The sequence below is a fragment of the Paroedura picta genome, chromosome 15 (genome assembly GCF_049243985.1).
Source record: "Paroedura picta isolate Pp20150507F chromosome 15, Ppicta_v3.0, whole genome shotgun sequence".
In the NCBI taxonomy this organism is placed as follows: Eukaryota; Metazoa; Chordata; class Lepidosauria; order Squamata; family Gekkonidae; genus Paroedura; species Paroedura picta.
This window is the reverse complement of record NC_135383.1, coordinates 20541413-20564555: the sequence shown is the minus strand read 5'-3', so window position 1 is coordinate 20564555 and position 23143 is coordinate 20541413. Positions and strand designations below refer to the sequence as shown.

General features: G+C 47.4%; 1 protein-coding gene across 1 annotated transcript in view; it reads right to left on the bottom strand.

The window, feature by feature from the left end:
* The window catches only part of RPS6KB1 (ribosomal protein S6 kinase B1), a 32915-nt gene that overhangs the window by 6545 nt on the left and 3227 nt on the right, over positions 1-23143 (bottom strand). Inside the window, exons 2-12 of the mRNA XM_077312479.1 lie at positions 19368-19417; positions 16226-16346; positions 15611-15679; positions 14098-14245; positions 10140-10197; positions 8415-8515; positions 7691-7781; positions 7068-7158; positions 5970-6077; positions 4121-4183; positions 3524-3601 (exon numbers count right to left, since the gene is read on the bottom strand). Of these exons, the coding sequence (XP_077168594.1) occupies positions 3524-3601; positions 4121-4183; positions 5970-6077; positions 7068-7158; positions 7691-7781; positions 8415-8515; positions 10140-10197; positions 14098-14245; positions 15611-15679; positions 16226-16346; positions 19368-19417 (978 nt within the window). The remainder of the gene's footprint in view (positions 1-3523; positions 3602-4120; positions 4184-5969; positions 6078-7067; positions 7159-7690; positions 7782-8414; positions 8516-10139; positions 10198-14097; positions 14246-15610; positions 15680-16225; positions 16347-19367; positions 19418-23143) is intronic.

Genomic DNA, 23143 nt, shown 5'->3' with positions numbered 1-23143 from the left:
CCCTTCAAAGACGGAGGTCCTGTGGCTGGGAGAGAAAGGACCAGTCCAGGAAATGCACCTACCCAGGCTGGATGATGTACAGTTTATTAATACACAGCCAGGAGCCCGGGAGTGATTTTTTATGCCTTCTGAACCATGGAGGCTCAAAGCCATGAAGGCTTTTTCCCACCAAGCAAAGCTACAAATTACCTATCTAGCCCCAGAACACCTAGCCACAGTGATCCATGTGACAGTCACCCATAGGCTCTGCGTGGGCCTTCTCTTGACTCTGCTCCAGAAACTGCAGCTGGTCCAGATTGCAGCTGCCTGAGTTCTCACACAAACACCTTGGACAGCCCATATAAGGCTAGTCCTTCAGCAGCTGCACTGACTCCCAGTTGAATTCCAGATCTGGTTCAAGGTTCTGGTACCAACCTTAAAGGCCACGCACAGTCTGGTTCTCATATATCTGAGGGACCACCTATCTGAATATGCCCCCTTGGAGACTGCTATGGTCAGCCAATACTAAGTTCTGCAGGGCCTACAAGATGGAGCTCTTCCACCAAGCTTATGGTTAAGGCCAGCGGAAATACATGTTGGGCCTCCCCGCCTCGCACTTTCAGAAGACCAGGACTTGACATCAGTGCTAACGTTCTGTGATAAAAATAGAATTAAGACTATCTAAATTATTAATACGATGATGGATTTTATTGCTTTTAGCTTTATGTCACATCTACAGACTGAATGTTGTACGCTGCTCCGAGACTTGTTTGAATGGCGTGGTATAAAACTTGAACTATAAATAAATATGAGGACAAAACCAAGAGAGAGACTTTTAGAAGCACAAACCTGTGCCCCCCACCAGTCATACTACTTGGTATCACCCAACACTGACCCCCCCCCCCTTGAGAGAAAAAGGGGAGGCAAATGCCAGTACTCTGCACAGGGTCGTTTACACTTACACAGCGAGATTCAAATAAGGACTAACAAAGCTCCCTTGGACAGAACTAACTTTCACAAAACACTCCTAAATCTTCTACACCAGCGGTCCGCAACCTTTCAGCTGCCACGGACCGTTGCTCCGGAGTGGGGGGGGGGAGAGAGCGGCCCGGGGGCCCGCGCGGCAGCCCCAGCGCAAACGCGCATTGCCGCAAACGCGTGTGCGCGGAAGTCTGCACACGCGCGTTTGTGCCGCCGCCATGCCGGCGGCCGCGGCTCCCCCTCCCGGCCCCTCCGGGCCGCCAGCAAATCGGCTGCTAAGGTGGCCGATTAGCTTGTGGCTCAGCAAGCTTCTCTTCCCCCCCTCCTGAAACAAGAAGCTTGCCGGGCTGCAAGCTAATCGGCTGCTTTGGCGGCCGATTTGCTCGCGGCCTGGCGAGCTTCTCACTTCGGGGGGGGAGGGAAGAAGGAGCCGCGGCCCGGCGCCAAGGCCTTCGCGGCCCGGCACCGAGCCGTGGCCCATGGGTTGAGGACCACTGTTCTACAACCCTTTCCACTCACAGAGTGCCACCCCACTCAATAACCTCAGGTGACGAGGTTTCCTTCTTGTCTCTTTTAAAAGCGACGGAGTCGCGACCATCTCATATCTGAAGACTTCTTTCACTCCCGGAAAATCCAGAGAGGGTAGCCCAGCCCCCCTTAATAATCAGCACTTGCGTACACAGAGCTATTGTGGCAGAGTTCAAGCACGGTTCCAATCGGTCACTGCCCCCATTCATTCGCATCGTATAATTTACTTATGTAGCCTGAGATATTAAATTGTGTTCATTCATATTGTATAATTTATGTACGCAGACTGAGATATTAAAATGTGTTCATTCATACCATATAATATATGTATGCAGACCGAGATATTAAACTCTGTGTCCGTTTCTTCCCCTTAGGGACGCAGCCCACAGGTTTAATCAAAGAAACTTATTTATAAGAACAAAACAATGAGGAAAGTAAAGTCTAAAGAACAATGTTTCATTCCCACAGCACTTTTGAAGTAAAGTCCTATATCAGGGGAGGCCAAACTGTGGCTCTCCAGACGCTCATGGGAATTGTAGTCCACGGACATCTGGAGAGCCAGTTTGGCCACCCCTGCTCTATACCTACAACTGAGATTTAGTTACAAATTCACCTTATCTGAGGAACTCATCCATACAGTCAGAAAATCCCTTTTTACCTCAGCCCTTAACCCAGGATTTCTCAACCAGGGTTTTGTGAAACCCTGGGGTTTCTTGATAGTCCTGGAAGGGTTTCCTGAGTTGGTGGAAGTTAATTCTTAATATTTTTTAAATTTGTTAAACCAACCCACCCCGCTCAAATGGCCACTGACAGTCATGGAGGGGGTGGGGAGGGGAGGGGCCCAGATAGGCATGTACACAACTAGGCTTGTGCACCAGGGGCATGATCTGGACTGATTCAGCGGCACCCATTACAATAAATGGCGCCATTGACTTTAATAAGAAGTCCGGTGTTCCCGCCTTTCCCGGGGCCTGGGGGTTCCAGTTACAGCCTCCAAACTTTCAGGGTAGCTCTGGGAGACTCTTCCCTAACCCCGTTCCATGTCCAGTGGTTCCCAAAGAGGGTGCCCCCATCTCTCCATTCTATCCAATGGAGAGTCAGCTCTGTTTCTGCTACTAACTCCTAAGCTGCCGTTTTTTAACTGCTGTTTTCAAGTCTCCTCTCAACATGCCGCCCCCTCCCCTACTCACACTCTCTCTCTTTCAACTGACACCATCATCACAGGACTCTCATGGGGGGGGGGGGGGAGAGATGATTGGAAATGTTGAGCAAGAGGTCGCCATCTCTTTTTCCGTCTTTTATTGTTGTAAGGGTTGTTTTTATGGGGTTTTATTGTTTTAAATTGTGTGAACCGCCATGAGACCAATGGAAGAGCAGCAGTATAAAAATCAATCAATCAATCAATATATATGAGGATAAAACAGGAGGAAAGGATCATGTGTATTGCCCTGTGCTTCCTGGAAGAAAGGGCAGGATAAACAGTAAATACACATCACATTCCAAGAATAGCAAGAAAACTCTGTTGTGTTAGTATAGGACAGTGGTTCTCAACCTTCCTAATGCCTTGACCCTTTAATCCAGTTCCTCATGTTGTGGTGACCCCCAACCACAAAACTACGCAAGTGTTCTTTCACAGAAATTAAACCAAAACTGACCAATGGCATGAAGATCCATTGTTTGTGATTGTGTATAAATTAGGTTTTTTTCTGGGGTTTCTCAGTTCCGTTCTTCCTCTTGTCTCACCATGCCAATTTTGCTTTTTCCCGCTGCTCCAGACAGACAAACGCTCTATCTCGATCTACCCCGCAAGGCTGTTGTGTGGATGATGTCCCACAGCCAAGCTGCTTGCCCTGCCGTGACCCCTATGAAAGGGTCATTCGACCCCCAGGTTGAGAACCACTGGTATACACCCGAGTTAAGACAAAGCCTAGAGCACGTGACCCCTCCCACACTTGACCAAGACAAGCAACATCCCCATTTCACAACAGCTAAAATAATATAGCAAGTTGTGTTCTGAAACTGGAGCAGTACATACCAGTAATGGTTTGAATGGGGGCTCCACCTTCCGAGCCAGCAGCTCTTCCCAGTTGATGTGTCTGAAGAACGGATGAGCCTAAGAAATATTATCGGAGCAGTCAAGACCTCCCCCAAGTCAGGTAAACAAACTGCTCTTTTCCTCTCCAATGTGAAGCAACTGGTTCACGGTGCTAAATGTGGATGAACTAAAATATATAGCAACCGACACATTTTTTTTTAAATGTGATGGCAGGGGCTCATGGGAATTGTAGTCCATGGACATCTGGAGGACCACAGGTTGACTACCCCTGGTCTGGAGAGTCATTAAGGCTTTTGTTCACCTGGGGTTTTACCTCATTTCCCCATCCTCTTCCTACCTTTCTGCCTACTTGTGATTTTATACAATCCGTTTGCCTGGCTGCTCTTTAGCTTGGTCAGTTTATTGAGCTATATTGTTATATTTTAAGCACTTCAAATAATTAAACATAGTCACCTTGACTCTGAGCTGCAGGAATTGACCCCCCCCCCCACACCTGACTCCCATTCTTAAAACAAACAAACAACCTCCACACAATGCTGACATCTAATTCTGTCCACAGTGGAAAGCAAAGTATACCTGAACTTCTCCAGCATCTCCAGGACCAGCTCCTAGGCGTGAGGCAGCATTTCTTTTTAGCAGCTGAGAAAAGAGAGCAGAGAGACGTTAAGAACAGAAGGCTACAGTAAGGGGGTTCCTTCCATCCATCTGGCTGCTCTGGTTGGCCAAACGTTCTCCAGAGTGTCTGGCCAAAGTACTTCTCAGACCGGTCAGCCAAGAAGAACTGCCAGAGACAGTGCCAGGCCCCTTCTCCTTCTAACTCGTGTGCTTTAACCCAGTGGTCCCCAACCCCCGGTCCGGAGACCGGTCCCGGTCCGTGGATTAGTCGGTACCGGGCCACGGCTCCTCCTCATCCTTCTTCCCAGCTGCTGCCTCGGGGGCTGCCCTGCCACTCTGCCGCCGGATCACTTTTGGCGCTCTCCAGCAGCCGCCATGGCTGGGGCCCTCCCTTGGCATAGCACTGCACAGCAGCTGCTGGCAGCTCCCCCCCAGCGGGCGGCGGGAAGTCAGGGGCGCTGACGGGAAAGCAAGTGGAGCAGGGGCTCAGGCGGTGGTGACGTCCCTCGGCAAAAGGCTACCCTCCCCCCCGGGCCTCAGTAAAATTGTCAAGCGTTGACTGGTCCCTGGTGATAAAAAGGTTGGGGACCACTGCTTTAACCCAAATGTTCTGTCTGATGGTTGTTGTTTTAAGGCAGGGGTAGTCCAACCTGTGGTCCTCCAGATGTTTGTGGACTACAATTCCCATGAGCCGCTGGCAGGGGCTCATGGGAATTGTAGTCCACGGACATCTGGAGGACCACAGGTTGACTACTCCTGTTTTAAGGTATTGCATTTTCAAACAGGTAACAGGTCCTGGATCAACATTACAGTACAGGTCAGTTTCCCTTACATCAATTCAGTATTTTGAAGCTAAAGAGTAGGAAGGAGAAGGGATAAGCTGAACAGGAGGAATGCTGCATTGGCATTTGGGATTCCCCCCCCCCTTTAAGGTGCCCCCCTTTTTAAAAAGGTATTATTATTTATATCAAAACTTTTGCAGAAGGGACAAATAATTCGGATCAGATCCACGGGCTATCGTCTTCCCTCTCAGAAGGTCAGTTTCTACTGGCGGCTCTCAACTTGAACCAATGAAACCTACTACAGGCACTACCGGGCTTTAAGAGCCCTCATGACAGGTCTCTTGAGGCTGCAGCAGACGACAGGGGTTTGGAGGGGTTTGGAGACCAAGGGGTTTCGATTAAGGGGTTTGGAGACCAAGACGTATGAGGAAAGGTTGGGTGAGCTTGGTCTGTTTAGCCTGGAGAGGAGACGACTGAGAGGGGATTTGATAACCATCTTCAAACACTTAAAAGGCTGCCATGTAGGGGATGGAGCAGAGTTGTTCTCTCTTGCCCCGGAGGGACGGATCAGAACCAAAGGGATGAAATTAATTCAAAAGAAATTCTGTGTAAACATCCAGAAGGAGTTCCTGACAGAGTCATTTCTCAGTGGAACAGGCTTCCTCGGGAGGTGGTGGGTTCTCCATCTTTGGAAATTTTTAAATAGAGTCTGGATAGCCATCTGACAGAGAGCCTGATTCTGTGAAGGGTCAAGGGGGGGGCAGGTTACAGTGGATGAGCTATAGGTTTGTGAGTTTCCTGCATAGTGCAGGGGGCTGGACTAGATGACCCATGAGATGCCTTCCAACTGATTCTATGATTCTCAGTATCCAGCCCCAACAGCTCTTTTTCTGTTCTAACAACAGCAGGCATTTCCAGCTCTCAAACCCTAACTTGCAGCTCCAACAGATTTCTTACTTTATTCAAAACAAGGCATAACAACTTCGGAAGCGGGGTTCCTCTCCCGTCCCCCATGCAGGGCACCTTACCTTTTTAAGCAGATCTCTGGCTTCTTGCGTGAGGTAGGGAGGCAAATTGAGTTTACACTTGAGAATTTTGTCGATCGTTTTCTTTCGGTTCTCCCCAGTGAACGGGGGCTGGAGAACACAATTGGAACGCAGGGAGAAAAGGGAAGGAAGTCATAAGGAATTGTGTATAATGGAACAGCATTTCCATGTCAGTACATTTGCTCAACAGCTTATAAGTGCGACTTTCTGAGCATTTAGGTCAAGGGCCTTAATGTGAAACTTTGCAACTAGCATGAGGTTTGTTTGGTTATTTTCAGCAAGGTTTGGGCAAGTACACGAAGCACTGCAACTGGACATAAGGGACTTTTTATACTGCTGTATGTTTTATACTGTTCCAGCCTATAGTCATACACAACAAATTCAACTGCTACGACACCTAAGGGACACACGTTTAAATTGGCTTTCAGCTACAGAGCTCATACAGCTGCGGTGGACAAGGCAGCTCAGACAGCCAATAAAACAGAATAGAAAACTCTGCAGCTGGCAACATGGCATATGCAGGACATACATTTTTCAAAGCAACCTGTATCTAGCTACTCTTCACCTAGAAGAGCAATATGAACCGATTTGCATACTGCAAACACAATCCCCCACTATGCAATTTACCCCCGACAGGTGCATGCTGCTTAGGTCATTTCCATCTCCCCTGAATCTCCTCAATGTAAGCCAGCCCAGGAGATGCAATAAAGGATTAAACAGCAGAAGGGAAGGGCTGCAAGGTCAATGTTATGTGCAGAAATCCCCGAGTTAACGAATGCTGGCAAAGAACTATCTCTGTCTGAGACCTTGAGAGAAGAGTCAATACTACTGTGCTGGATGGATCAGCGATTTGACCCAGCACAGGCCCAGGTGTAACACCACCCTTCCGTTGCAATGGCTTTCATGGCCCTGACTCGGCTTTCCAAGTCTCCCAGGCTGCAGGCCCAAGTCTTGCCCAAGGTTGGTGTTGGCCTCCTAAGCCTGGCCACACAAAATGCTGATAAGACAGATGGCTTCTGATGCAATACTCTGTAAGCAGCATGAAATAAAAGCGCATGCAGTTTTTAAGTGTGCACCTACTGCTCCAGTCAGCATGTCATACATTAACGCCCCCAAACTCCACCAGTCCACAGCACGATTGTGCCCGCTCCTCATCAAGATTTCAGGGGCCCTGGAATGACAAACACAGGGAAGATGGAGGCACTTTGCACAGCAGGTAACAACCAGCACTTACTCATTCATTAAGAAAATGCCACAGACAGGAATCAAAGTGTCAAGAGGGCGTTTTCCTCAAAGCAGGCTTCTGAACAGATCTCTCTAACTATCTGATCAACCTCCAGTGAATAGGCATCTTTTCGCAAACACACAAGAAAGGCTTTTGCAAACATCTCTGTTCCAGCAATGGGCTATGAATGACTTAACAGGCACAGTTGGGCTGGCTAGGGACGTTTGTAGGCGAATAATTACAATTTATTTGCAGAAGCTCCTCTGACAGTCTCTCTCCACCCACTTCCAAATACAGGCAGCTTATATGAGATCCTGTGCCTTAGGGATCCTCTGCCAAGTATACAACTGGGCAATTTGCCCTGCAGACAGGCAAAGCCAAAACTTGGAATACCTAGTCGCCAAGTTTCAAAAAGGTAAAATTTAGACATTGCCCCCAAACCAGAGTAATACTTTTCTGTTTCATCATGCAGGCTCACATGTATTCTATTGTTCCACAGAATGTATGGGTGACAGTTCCATCATGAATGGACTCTTTACACAGTCCAAAATCAGTGAGCTTAACGTGACCTAAAAGGAAACACAAAAAGGAAAGGAGGACAGAGGGACATAGAAGAGTCATTCCAACAGTGCAGGAATCATCACACAAATATATTCGGATATTTAGCCATTTCATTTATTACCCAGGTATTTCCAAAGCAGCAATCAACATACAGCTAATCACGAGGACCTTGATTTGAGTCTAGTAGCACTGCAGAGATCGAGATTTCAGAGGCATAGGATGGGAAAAGCTTACAAAGGAGATGCTGCTACCTTGAACTCAAGTAGTGCAAGGGCCTTTTAAGGTAACATCTAAACATTCAAACTAACAAGTCACAATCAAAACTGACCGCTTTATGTTTATAAAGGCTTAACATCCCCTTTCTCTGGGTGGTTTACATCAGGGGGAGTCAAACTGCCGCCCTCCAGATGTCCACGGACTACAATTCCCATGAGCCCCTGCCAGCGAATGCTGGCAGGGGCTCATGGGAATTGTAGTCCATGGACATCTGGAGGGCGGCAGTTTGACTATCCCTGGTTTACATCCTGATGTTCTGTTCTGCTGGACCGTGGGTTTCTAGGATCACCCTGAACTTGTGAAAGCTCTAGGGCGTAACCGTTTTAAGGACATACGAACAATAAACTCGTGGCTGCAGTCCTAACCTTGATGATTCAGCATGATGTTTTCTGGCTTTAAATCTCGATAGATGATCCCCTTCTGATGCAAGTGCCCCAAAGCCATTGAGATTTCAGCCAAGTAAAAGCTGCAAGGAAGAGATTTCTCAACATTAAACACACACCAAAGCATGAGGGCTCTCTGGCTCGATTCAGATGTCCTGCCAAACCACAAGTTTGAGATTCTTATCCAGCAAACCATGACTGACTGCTGGGAACCTGTTTTCATCTCCTGCCTGCCCAGCACTCCCACCCTGAGGTGTGCAGATATCCAGAGAAGTGGCAGTTAGAAGAAGAAGAAGAGTCAGTTCTTCTGGGGAGAGGAATGGGAAGGCGACTGTAAGCCGCTTTGAGCCTCCTTCGGGTAGGGAAAAGCGGCATATAAGAACCAACTCTTCTTCTTCTTCTTCTTCATATGCCGCTTTTCTCTACCCGAAGGAGGCTCAAAGCGGCTTACAGTCGCCTTCCCTTTCCTCTCCCCACAACAGACGCCCTGTGAGGTGGGTGAGGCTGAGAGAGCCCCGATATTCCTGCTCGGTCAGAACAGCTTTATCAGTGTTGTGGCGAGCCCAAGGTTGCCCAGCTGGCTGCATGTGGGGGAGCGCAGATTCAAACCCGGCTCACCAGATTAGCAGTCTGCAGTCCTAACCACTACACCAAGCTGGAACCATGGTGAACACAAAACAAGGTTTTCAAATCCAATTCACACCATGGCTTCAAAGTCCTATTTGCCATGAGATCACATTCCAAGCCACTGCACCAAATCCGTTAAGCTCACCTGAATATGGGGTTCATAGTGGGGTTCATAGTGTGCAAAGAAAAAGTTACTTCTGCAGCAGTAACAGCTGGAGTTGTTAAGGCTGGGTCAACCTGCTGTCATCCACATTGTCCCATTGAAACTTATTCCAGCATCTCACACAACACAAAGCCAGGGGGAAGGGGAGAGGAATCTTTTGGACTCAACACATTACAACGCAGCAGGATGGCATGGATTACTTTCCTAAGTAGATGCCCCTAAGTGGAGATCCTGTTAGCTCAACAGTTCGCAGCAGCCAAACAACATCTTGTTGAGTTTGTTCTCTTCCAGTTGCAACTGTTTCAGGCCTGGCTGTGGCCAGAGGCACAACCCAAAGAGATCTTTGTCCCTTGGCTCTTTGCCTGAGGACTGTCCTGTAAACCTGGTTCAAATACTGGCCCAGCAGAGAGAAAGAGAAAAACTGCTTGGCATTCTGTAGTCGTACCTCCCTCACTCCTCAACTGTTTGTTGCATTTTTCCGATGGCCCACATTTGGAACCTCTGGGCTATGGTGTGGCCAAGCTGGTATATAAACAAGCCCAACTCTTAAGAGACCCAAGGTCAACAGACACAACCAGACTACATCTTTATATCCCAGGTGCTACATCCCCAAATACCTCAAATAACAAGGAGAAGGCCGCATCTGGTATGGGTAGATGCTGTCTACAAAAGTTCAAGCCGCAAGGGCCCTGGGACTCTCAAAATAATAATAAGAGTTGGTTCTCGTATGCCGCTTTTCTCTACCTGAAGGAGTCTCAAAGCAGCTTACAGTCGCCTTCCCTTTCCTCTCCCCACAACAGACACCCTGTAGCACCACTAACTCCATCCATTCCTTTTCCTCCCAGGGACAGAATGCTCAGGACAAACCACCCTCCTACACGGATTAGTATGAATTCAGTACAGCTCGTTTCACTTACCAAGCTGTGTCCTCCATAAATATCCCTTCTCTCTCTAACTGCATGAACAGTTCTCCTCCTACAATGAACGGAGAGGAAAAAACAGTGGTTAGAAATATGCTGTTTGTTGCGATGTCATGTTGCAGCTGCCCGCATTTAGCTTTCAGGTATTTGGTTTCCCTGCTTGTCCCCACTTTGATTGTCGGTTTGCGCTTGTTTTGTGGAGGGGAAGAAGGATGGGTGTGCAAAAACACTCCAGAGGGTGGCCAGACCTAACCCGCCAGCCCCCAGCCTCCAAACAGAGCAGAATTGAGGACTTCTTTGCATGTGCTAATTCCTCTGAGTTTACGTGCCCACCTCTAACTGGTTTTCTGTCCTGCCCCCCCAAACAGAAGCACCTTCAGTTAAAACCACAGCATCTGGGTCAGAGAGTGGAGCAGCGTGCCTTGGTGCAAGAAGAGCGGGGAAGGAGGTGACTGATGCAACAGCAGAGGTCTCCTGCCTGAGAATTATTTCTGATCAACTGGACAACACTTTCAGAACTGGATCACCTCACTAGTGTAACGCTGGAAACAAACAATAATAATGCCTTGCCACCTATGTGCAATGCAGCCCCATCACAAGCATGACTCCCCTGTTGGCATTCCCACCAAACAGCGGTGCCCAAAGGCCCCAAGGTCCTCAGCCACCAGTAGAGTCAACAGCTTGTACCAATTAGTCCTTCTCTGTTTGACTATCTTATTGGATGATGAAACTCCCCTCTTAGAATTCTAAGTTTTGTGTAGTGTGGCATCTGAGAGCACCGTTGACTACCCAAAATTTCCCCATCGATCTGAAGTTAGTTGAGAATCTTAACTGCTCCTGCAGGGCAAACAGATTGTTAATGTTTGGTTTCTGATTATGCAACAGAAAAAAAACTCTGAATTCTAAGGGAACCTTTCCATCTATAGCCTTAAATAGCATATCCCATCTCCCCCCTCTTTAGGCCAGGGACAGCTAGCCTTAGAACGGACACTGAGACCAACGGCAGGAGATGTGACTCAATCAGAGTCCCAGACAGCAATCTGATTAGCTGGGATGACCCCCCCCCCCTGCTGAAATGGAGTCCAAGCCAAGGGACATCTCACCTAACAATGCAGCACTGAGTGATTCTACAGCAGCAGACCTTATCAGCTTTTTCAAAGCTATTCCAGCGAGCAAAAGTCCATCACTGACAGGCTGGTGTAGCTGAAAACCAGGCTCTTGGGTCTGAAGGACAGCACGCTTGTCCCCTTTCCCCATAATTGTAGTTAGGACAGAGAAGGAACCTCAAGGAACCCACCCTATTATCCACACTTCTCCAGAAAGAGGGAGGGGGTGAATTCTTCACAATAAATAAGTTTTCACCCAACCACTTGGCAAACTCTCAATCCTTGAAGTTTTTAAGAGCCCATGAGCTTAATACAATAAGAGCTCCATCCAGTGGACCTAGCCAGCAATGCTCTTATTCAAAACATGGGTCCCTTCCAGTGAACCCACTGGAGAGCTGAACAGGATTGGGAGACTATGCCTCTGCTCCTGGAACCTTAACTGAAGCACCTTCAGTTAAAACCACAGCATCTGGGTCAGAAAGTGGAGCAGCGTGCCTTGGTGCAAGAAGAACGGGGAAGGAGGTGACTGATGCAACAGCAGATCAGGATGGGAACAGGATGGGAAATTAACTCCACAATTCAAATGTCCTTTCATTTCTGCAAGAATCTGACTTTCTACAGGGCTTCCGGGAATTGCTGTGCCTGCTGTTAAAACCCGCACTAAAGGTTATGCCAGTGACGGGTCTAGCAACCTTGGTCTCAACTGACCCCAAGGATGACATCTAGATCCTGAACATGGTGCCTGGAATCCTATCCAGGTGCTGGAGATTAGAGGCAAACACACTGGATCTCTTCTCTGTGTGAACACATATATTCCACCTAGAAGTCCTAAGCTTCCAAATACAGATACTAGCCTCTATTTCAGGGGTAGTCAAACTGCGGCCCTCCAGATGTCCATGGACTACAATTCTCAGGAGCCCCTGCCAGCATTTGTAGTCCATGGACATCTGGAGGACCACAGGTTGACTACCCCTGCTCTAGACTCCCAGCTCCCCAAGTTCCACAATGCCCTGTGCAGTGAGTTCATTGTAAGGACTAGTGTAGTCCTTCTGGTGCCTCGAAGTGTATAAACAACCAGGTTGTTTGGTAAGCATGTTTTTTTTGGCCAGGTCATCTCAGGAACAGCTCCTGAACACAGCAGGTTTGAGATTTCCAAAAGTTTTATCTCCCCATCATCTATTACCACCACAGAACCATGTATGACTCCTCTTGTGGCATTTATACGTACTTGTCCCCCCAGGGCGTTAGTAAAATAGATTACATCTCCGTCTCATCACCATTGTAACACACCCCTATTTTGAGGTAAGCAATAAGGCCGAAAGTAACTACTATCCCTTAAGGAAAGGGTAGTCAACCTGAAGTCCTCCAGATGTTCACGGACTACAATTCCTATGAGCCCCTCATGGGAATTGTAGTCCATGAACATCTAGAGGACCACAGGTTGACTACCCCTGCCTTAAGGTGTCACTTGGCTATTCAGTTGTAATACTTCTTAACCGTTTGCAGGACATGAAGGGGTTCAACAGGGAGCCAGAAGAATCAGGGCTTACATTCTACTATACCACACATTCTGGAAGTTGGTGTGTTTCAATCTTTGTGCCAAGAAACACTGAAGCATGGTTTGGATATTCTGGATCTCTCTGAGCAAATTGTCTGCCAGTTTAGTGTTCTCTTGTCATAGGCCTCTAAACTACAAAACCCATTCTTTTGCAAGCTCGTTTGGACTGTCAAGCCACTAGGGAAGAGTTTGTTCCTTGTGCATGTCAGGGATCCAATATGCAATATTGATGCCGCCTTAGATAAGAGAACCAGTATCAGTTTTAGGATGAGCCTCTTGTGGCGCAGAGTGGTAAGGCAGCTGTCTGAAAGCTTTGCCCATGAGGCTGGGAGTTCGATCCCAGCAGCCGGCTCAAGGTTGACTCAGCCTTCCATCCTTCCGAGGTCGGTAAAATGAGGACCCAGCTTGCTGGGGGGTAAACGGTAATGACTGGGGAAGGCACTGGCAAACCACCCCGTATTGAGTCTGCCATGAAAACGCTGGAGGGCGTCACCCCAAGGGTCAGACATGACTCGGTGCTTGCACAGGGGATACCTTTACCTTTATCAGTTTTAGAGTTGACCCTTGGTTTAAACTGCTCAAATAGGATCATACCAGAGCTTCCTATTTGTCCAGCAACACCATCCACAAACCTAGAGAAGCCTTCACAGACCTAAGATTTCAAACAACGACAACCACTGACTTAGGTGGCTGTCTTCAGCATACACCACTTGCTCAGAGAGTATGTATCTGTGAAGCTCCAGAATTGTAGGATCTCCCTCATTATGTCCCTTTTGTGACTCTGACTTGGCTCCGAGGGTCATGTCCTTTGCAACCATTTTAGCCAGGCTAGCCTCACATTCAGTAGAAGACAATATCATCTACCTCCTGTCTTACCAGTTGACTGTCGTTACAATGATGACCTATAGGATATCACTGCATCCTCTGGCTGCCGAGAAAATTTGTGCAAAACCTCTGCCCTGATGTTCTCCACTATGCTCTGGTCCTGACAACTTTAATGTTTTTAAACTTGCTGCGACCTTCAGTAAAATTTATTACTGCTTGGGCAACTAGTCTTTGGTCTCATGCAGTACAAATCTACTGTGGCTGCTGCTGCTTACAGAAGGAAAGGCCACATGAAAAGCAAGCCATGCTGGAGGAAGAACAAACTAGAGGTCTGGCTGAAATCTAATGGGTGTGGTCATTAGTCCTAGGTGCCTGGGAAAGGGGGAACAGCCACGACAGGAATGAACAACCATCAAGCAAGTTGGCTCTTGCTCACTACAATTATGAAGTACAGTGGCATGCCTACCGCTGAGATACTCAAGGATGAGGTAGAGTTTTCCACCAGTCTGGAAGGCATAAATCAAATCTACAATGAATGGATGCTTGACTTCCTCCAAGATGTTCCGCTCTGCTTTCGTGTGAGCTGTATCTTTTGCATTCCGTACAATCATTGCCTGCAGAACAGAGGTTTCAGCAATAAGTAGGGCAGACTCTAAACCGTGCCCTCATCAAATTCTAAGACTCCCAGCAATTAGCCCCCAGGATTTTCTAATCAGATCATTGGTAACTTCTGAGATTAGCAGGTGGTGGTAGAGACAATGGCCCAAGTCAGTGCAGAACAATGACCAGACTGGGGAGATCTGGGTTCGAATCCTCGCCTTCCCATGAGGTTCAGGGATGGTCCAGCACTGTTCTCTGAACCTTACGTACTTCTGAAGATTGCTGGGAGAGTAAAATAAGGGGAAACCATGTATGTTGCCTTCAGTTCAATGGAAGAAGGCCTGGTGGAAGAGCTAAATTTAACAGGCCCTGCAGAACTCAGTGGGCTCTAACAGGATGCTGGTTATGGTTGCGGCCAGCCAAATGTCTTTGGGGCTGGAGACCACTAGAGGTCACCCAGTGAGTGTCAATGCTGAGCAGAGATATGAGCATCACTGCACCAGTCCTAGTCGACTGCTCTAACCACTGCACTGCCCCTCTAGCTCCACAGGTACCTCCACTTGGCCCTCTTATTATTCCACCATTTACCTAGATTTCACAGATATTCTCCCCCTTTCAATTAAGGGTTCCCCCCAACCATCCTCTTCCCCATATTCCCTCTCCAACAGTCATTTTCCTACTTTTCTCGACCAAGGATACGGTCCAGCACGAACTGAATATGTGGTTCACTCTTAGGCATTTACATTTTAACAGGGGCATAGCATCAGCTGACCCTAGGATTCTGCAAAATTTGGAATTCTGCTGTAATTTATTTCTTTCCATTTGTAATCTGCCCTCTCCCTGGGAGCAGACTCAGAGTGATGAACAGCTTATATTCAGTAATATAACTAATAAAAACAATTCTAAAATTTCACCCATAAGTATAAGCCAGAACCCTGGGTGGGGTGTGATACAGGAGGGAGGCCAATCTGATGGTGATATATACTGGCTTCGAGCATAGGCCTGATGGAAGAGCTAAATTTAACAGGCCCTGCAGAACAGGACCCAACAGGATCCTCGTTATGGTCGAGGCCAGCCAAATTTCTTTGGGGCTGGAGACCACTAGCATGTTTGTACTGGCAGACCACAAGGTTCTTCTGGGAACATATTCAGAGAGCCAGTCCCTTAGGTACACAGATAGTGTGGCCAGCAATAAATAAGAGCATTCATTAGCATAAACCTGCACTCCCTTGCTCCTGGGACAAGCCCGAAACAGAACTAAGCAGGGGTTCAAAATGATGAACTTTGCAAGCAGCTGAGAAATGTTCAGTACAATCATTTAGTAAAACGTAAAGGAGAATTACAAGCTTGTCATAGCTGAATGTTGAAAACCAACTCACCTTTTTAAGCACCTTCATGGCAAATATCTTACCAGTATTTGCTCCTGTTACTTTTCGAACTTGAAATACCTGCCCAAAACAATTTTGAAAAGAACTGTTAGATATATATTTTTAAAGGGAGCATAATAATAGCGGTTAGCATTTTAAATTCTTCTGTTACCAAGGGAATGGCAAAAATGAAGAGTTAATGTTCTCAAGTTACCTCGGCACTAAACCTGCACAGGTGTGGCTATTTCATATCTACCACAGCACTGTTCACATCCCTCTGAGAAAGCAGAAGGTATCAACCCTGGAGTAGCACTGATAACAAAGAATGAGCTTTGCTATGTGGATCTCAACATCAAAGCTTCTAAGAGCCAGGCTGCACAGCGTTAGGGGGAAGAACGCACAATGCATCGACTTCAGGCAGAGTCATGCTCCCTGGCCAAATTTCATGAAGGCCTTGAGGAAAAGGAGGTGTCTCAAGATGCTGAATACTGCAGGCTGCAGTGAATGGTGGGGGGAGGAAGGGAGGATGACGTTACAGACCAGAAGCACCCAGAGCCCTGGGTGGGCCAATTCTGACTCCCTGGTTTTAAGTGGGAAACCCCGATACAGATGATCCAAGTATCATACCTTTCCATAGCCACCTTTGCCAAGAACACGCAGCAGCTCGAAGCACTCTGGCCGTATCTTTTCTGGGCCTCTGTTCACGCTGGTTTCTGAAATCTCAAATTTTTCACAATGCTCCATGCCACTAAAAAAACAATTTTTTTTTTTAGAATTAGTAGGGCAGTCTTTAAAATAACACAAAACAATGAACACTCGAACCAGAGGTGAAATACGCATCTTGCAGGGAAAAAACCTCAAACACTGAATCATTTTCAGGACATATTAAGTGGCACAGCGGCTTCTAGCAAAAGGCAGCTCACGTACGTAAGTTCAGATCTTTCATGGGAAGATATTCTGTATGTGAGAAATACCTACTGTGACCACTAAATTACAAACAAAGAATGCTCAAACTAGCAATGTAGCCAGAGGGAAATTTTATATATTGAAAAACACAATGCAAAAAATACTCTTGGCTCCAATCCAGACTTCTTAGACCAGGCTTTCTCAACTTTTTTGACCATTGAGAAACCCCTGAAACATTCTTCAGGCTTCGGGAAATCCCAGAAGTGGTGCGATCGTGCAGAATGTGGTTGGGAAGCAGAGCTGTGGACACGCCCACCTGGGGCCCCTCCCCTTCCCATCCCCTCCAGGCACATCAGTGGCCATGGAGTAGCACAGTAGACACAACCATATATGGTCACATCACCCGATAAATGTTTAACAACATTTTCAAATATATAAAAAAATAATTAACTCCCACCCATTCAGGATACCATTCCAGAGCTGTAAAGAAGCCCCAGGGTTTTACGAAACCCTGGTTGAGAAAGCCTCAAGAGAAAGACAATATACAGAAGAATTCTGTCTACAGGAACTCGGCACCACTTCCCTATTTTGATAATGCTGTTCAGCTTTTAAAGAAAAAATATGGCAGTAGGAAGAGAAACAGATGGGACAACACCACTGGAAGAAAAGAGACAATCCCCATGCACAGGCTGCATTCAGACATAACAATAAATCCCGGTTAGCTGCAAAATATAACCAAAAAGGGTTTGTTGATTCTGCAACAAGCTGGAGTTTCAACCTAAGATCTGCAACTGGCTCGGCCAGCTACAGGTTATACTACCTGCAATTTGTTCTAATGCCTGAATTTACAAATAGGGATGGCCACTAATTACATTTGTGCATTTAAACCAAACTGCTATTTTTCGTGAAACCTTTGCTTTCTGCTGTTCATGAACTGCCGTAAGCGGCATCATAATCAGTGAATGTTCATGGCGGTCAAAATTCTTGACAAGGTTCAGTTCATCAACCAGTTTGTGCCCATCCCTATTTACAAACTGGAGCACTGTCTTTTCTTAATAGTAGTGCAGGTTAGTAGTAGTGCAGGTGGTCAAACTGCAGCCCCCAGATGTCCATGGACTACAATTCCCACGAGCCCCTGCCAGAGAAAAGAAAGGAAGTAGCAAACGAGAGCTGTGTGCACAAATCTCATTGTTACTCTTATCTTCTAGACTGGGGGGGGGGGGGACTATGGCCACCGGTCAGGGGCTCAAGGGAATTGTAGTCCACGGACATCTGGAGAGCCACAGTTTGGCCACCCCTGCGAAAAGAGTCACAAATAAAGATTTTGCATTTGAGTCTCACTTGACCCGGATGTGTATTAGGATTATTTTCTCTGTTTGTGGTTGTATCCTCCCATGCCCTAGCTTACGAATCCAGAAAATACAAACTCCCCCTCACTGGCAGTCTTCAAACAAAGGTTGGATACACACTTTTCTTGGATGCTTTAGGACAGTGGTCCCCAACCTGCGGGCCGCGGCCCGGTGCCGGGCCACAAAGGCCATTGCGCCGGGCTGCGGCTCCCTCTCCCGGCCCCCCCCCCCCCCCCGCAGTAAAAAACTTCCCAGGCCGCAAGCTTGCGGCCCGGGAAGCTTCTCACTGCGAGAGGGCGGGGAGAGGGAATCAGGGCCGGGCCGCGCCCGTGCAGGCCGCGCCCGCGGGTGCGGCCCGATCCGCGGGCGCGGCCCGCGGGTGCGGCCTGATCCGCGGGTGCGGCTCGCGGGTGCGGCCCGATCCGCGGGCACGGCCCGCCGCGTGGGCGTGGCCCGTGCGGCCGCGGTCCCCGCGGGCGCGGCCTGATGCCCTGCCGGTCCCCAGCCTCATAAAGGTTGGGGACCACTGCTTTAGGATGCTTTGGGCTGATCCTGCATTGAGCAGGGGGTTGGACTAGATGGCCTGTGTGGCCCCTTCCAACTCTATGATTCAAACGCTTTCCTGCACAGTTCCAAGGGATAGTCACTCAGAAATCATTCATTATAACCTTGAAACCTCCAGGCCTGCCCAATATTGCATTGGCAACAGCATCCATTCACTGTTAGTTTTATCCAACCGTGAAAGCAAAGCACAAGAAAACATTCTGGAAATTTTTTCATTTTATTCTATTTTGTGAAATTTTCCATCCCACGTCTCTGAATGCCACAGTGCAGATTCCTTTCATTCCTTCCTTGTAGGATCAGCAAGAAAATGTAACCCGTAACCTTTAGACATAAAGCCCACTGTGTGCCTGCATGGTGAGTTACAACACTATAGACAAAGATAAGCCATTGGCAAATCTTGGGTCAACTGTGCTCTTCGGAAAATGGCTGCCTACCTCAAGCAGAATTCAGAGAGGAGGTCAGTCTGTCCTACCACTATCCAGTAAAAGTACCCAGTTATCAGGGCTGTTATCATTAGAACAGGAGGTCCTACCACTATTCAGTAAAAGTACCTAGTTATCAGGGCTGTTATCAGCAGAAAACAGATAAAAACAAGCTGAAGAGTCTTCCTGAATGTTTTTTGAAGGCATTCCTATACAACAGGGGTAGTCAAACTGCGGCCCTCCAGATGTCCATGGACTACAATTCCCATGAGCCCTGCCAGCGTTTGCTGGCAGGGGCTCATGGGAATTGTAGTCCATGGACATCTGGAGGGCCGCAGTTTGACTACCCCTGCTGTACAGCATAGTTCAATTACACCTATTCTTCAGCAACTATGGTTTTCTGAACACCCAAGGTTTCCAAGCCAGGATCAGCTTACAGGCGTCTCTCAGCTGCATCTTGCTTCAGGAGGTGTTGTATTTATGTTCCAGCACCTCAATGTGTATATATTAGCGGGGGTAAGAACTTACAGGTCATATGGGCCGACTCCTCCATGGTCCATGCTTTCACTTAAGTGACCCTAGAACAAAACAAAAATGTAATGCATCATCATACACAAGAACCATTTTAACACCCCTGTTAGATTTCTTTTTTGCTTGTTGCTGCAAGGCTGCCTGCCTATATAACTTGTACATGCAAGGACAGTGGGCACAAGATGGTAGCTCTCCCTCTAAATCTTTGTGGAATGTCCACTGTATTTTACAGGAGAGCTGCCAAACCCTCTCTCAGACTGCATTGTTAACCAATCAGATGCTAGCATACAATATTTAATTTCTATCCCACCCCTCCCAACAGAGGCAGCTGGAGGCGGTTTACAACAATAAAACCCCATAAAAATGCCCCTTACAACAACACAATATAGAAAGATAGATGGCGACCTCTTACTCAGTATATCTAATCCCCTCCCACCCTCCCCACCCTTCAACCGGAGGGTCAGTTTTCTTCCTCTTGGAGAGGCATCAAAGAAGGGGGGGAGGATTCAGTTGCAAAACTGTTAAGTTAAAAACATGGGCAATGCAGCTGAAAATATTTTTTATACATTGCCCTGCTACACATCTGATTTTGCTTCCCAACCGGCCTGCACAAGTTCCTCGCCACCCTGCTTTCCCTTTTCAGGTTTAATCATGGTGCTACATTACATTTGCCCTACAGTTAACTCCAGCCCTGAAAATCTTCAGATAACGGCTTCAAACTATGGCTTCAAAACTAATTACTACTACTGTTAGCAGCTACTGACATCTTGCCATATGCTCTGCTGGCGGACCATGGAGGCTTGCTTCAGAGTCCACCGAAGCCTGAGTTTAGCAGCGGTCAAGCGATGAAAGACTTGAAATTTACTCCTTTATGGATGATGACACAGAAACCAACCTACTTCACCACGCCCAAGAGATTCCCCTAACCTCACAGCCCACAAAATGAAGCAGGACACCATAAGCGCATGTGATTCCTCCTACCATGTGCCAGTAGCACTGTAATTAACTCCACTGCCAGAGGTACAAAAATGCCATAGGGTTGTTAGCCTCCAGCTGGAGCCTGAGGATCCCATGGGATTACAGTCCAGCCCATCAGTTCACTGGAGAAACTGGCAGCTTCGGAGGGTTGACTCCGTGGCATTTATGCACAGAGGTCCCTCCCAAAACTCCAGCAACAAATCTCCAGACATTTCACAACCTCGGGTTAGCAGCACTAGCCACAATTAAGCCAGAGCTCCAAAAGCTGGTGCCCGTTCCTTCCCTAGAAAACCCTGCTGGTGCCTAAGCATCCCAAAATTTGCAGCCCAAGTACTTGTTCTTGAATGTACTGAGGAGAATGAACTAGGAAAGTATATATCACTGCTAATGGAATCCCCGCTATATTTGAAAACTGGATATATAGGCAGTTTCAGGGGCCCTGATGAAAGCAGACTCACAATGATCGATTTGAACATCTCTGCTACAGTGCTTGGCCAGAACAGTCCAAAGTTGTTGAAACAGGGATATATAACTGAGAGGGTGACAAGCACAAACTAACACATTATATGTGGCCTGGGTCCCACTTATCTGAAGGGCTGCCTATCTGCTTGTGGCCCCCGCAAGGCCCTTCCCTCTGTGGGTATGAATTTGCTGGTAGTCACGGGCCCCCAGGACATTCACCTGGCCTCAACAAGGGCCAGGGCCTTTTCAGTCCTGGCCCCTACCTGGCGGAATGAGCTCCTGGAAGAGCTCGCTGGGTTCTGCAGGGCCTGCAAAATGGAGATCTTTCACCAGGCATTTGTTTGAGGCCAGGGCAGTGTCCAGAAATGACATCTGTGGATCCCTCCTGATATGTATAACCTGCCCTGGATGAACAAGATGATAGGAACATCCACGGTGACCTGGCTGGAACAGTCACTGGGCTGTAGAAATCATGCTGTCATCTTTCTCTTAGTTTTGTATAATTAAGGGTTTTATGGGCTTTATGTGTAAACTGCCCCGAGATGGCCTGTCGTGAGGGGTGGTATAGAAGCTTTTATATTGGATCCATATACAACTGTTCTTATTTCTTAGTTTTTACCCATTTATAATTGATGTTATATTTGTAATTTTATGTTTTTTACTGGCTGGTCTATGACCGTAAATAAAATTGATTGATTGATAAACAAACAAACAAACAAAATAAATAGCGATACCGCAGCGACCTCAACATACAAAAACTTTGATTTAAAATACCACAGCTCTACGGAGAGACCGCAGCCAATCCAGAGTTCGCAGTGACACAATGAATAGCAATTATTTTAACTCTAGGTATAAAGCAATAATCACTCAAAAGCAACTAGCACAACTTTCAAGAAATCTTGTAAAATATGTACAAAAGGCGTTGTTACATTTACCGAGGTGTTTCCCTTTCACAAATGTTTACAATTGACTCAGATGCTAGTCCACAAGACTACACCACAGAAATATTTGTGGAGTAGCTGCTGCAGCGTTCGTTCCTGTGCAGGGTAAATAAGGCAAATCTTAAAGCTCTAATGGCTCCAAAAGTCACTCCAGAATTACCAGAATTTCTTGGGTTGCAAGGAGCTACATGGAAGCTATACTGACTTTCAGTACGCAGCAAAAAGGAAACAAGAACATCCTGCAGCGTCTAACGCAGGGGTAGTCAAACTGCGGCCCTCCAGATGTCCATGGACTACAATTCCCAGGAACCCTTGCCAGCATTCGCTGGCGAATGCTGGCAAGGGCTCCTGGGAACTGTAGTCCATGGACATCTGGAGGGCCGCAGTTTGACTACCCCTGGTCTAACGGAATGAGGCACAGTGAGCCCTATCCAGGCAGCACTGCAGGAAAAGTGCACATCGCACAATGCATTATGCTCTCCAGCGTCTCCACTTATCAGACAGAAAAGCTGCAGCTCTACTGCAGAAAGAGGTTCCTCCAAGAGGAGATGGCCAAGTCTATTGCCCAACATTTTATCTCTGCATTTTTTAAGCAACACAATATCTCTCACCTGTTCTAAACGTGAAAGTGGCCCAAACGTAGCCACCCACCAAAGTTTTGAGCTCAAACTCCCCACCGCCACCACCACGTTCATATATACATGCGAGAATCCTTCCCGTGGTATACCGACAGCCTGGGAAGCAGGGAGTGGGGAGAGGTTAATTCCTGCGGTATTGTTTACTTTACGAGACATTTTTATAAGAGAGACAAGCCGGTACATGATTCTACAAGCCTAAAGTGCGCTACTAGCTCGCAAGAGCATGAGATTCAGCTCCTAAAACATTAATGTTCGGCAAATGGGTACTCATAGCAGAGTTCTAGATCTGCTTAGATACCCTTTTGCTGATATTAGGGACGCTTGAGACAGAAATCCACTGTAAACTGATGAGGCTTATTTTCCAGTGAAAGCTTAGCTAGGTGTGAAATCTTTATAGATTATTATCAAAACCTCCTACTTGCCTAAGAAGGCAATTCAACAGCTACAGATGACAGTAAGTTTCGAGCCAGGCTGCAGGCTGGAGTTTGAGCCAGGATAGGTTGCCCCAACTCTTCCTGCTCCCGAACAGGGAAGCATTTGGCCCGATGAACCTTGTCTACCCCGGATTTGTGTTCCAGGGTGGACAAGGTGCATGGAGTACAATTTCCATGAGCCCCTGCCAGTGAATGCTGGAAGGTGCTCATGTGAATTGTAGTCCATGGACATCTGGAGGGCCACAGGTTGACTACCCCTGCTGTGGAGAGACCGTTCTTAACGGCTTTAGAGGGGTCTGCTGCTGAGACATTTAATGCCT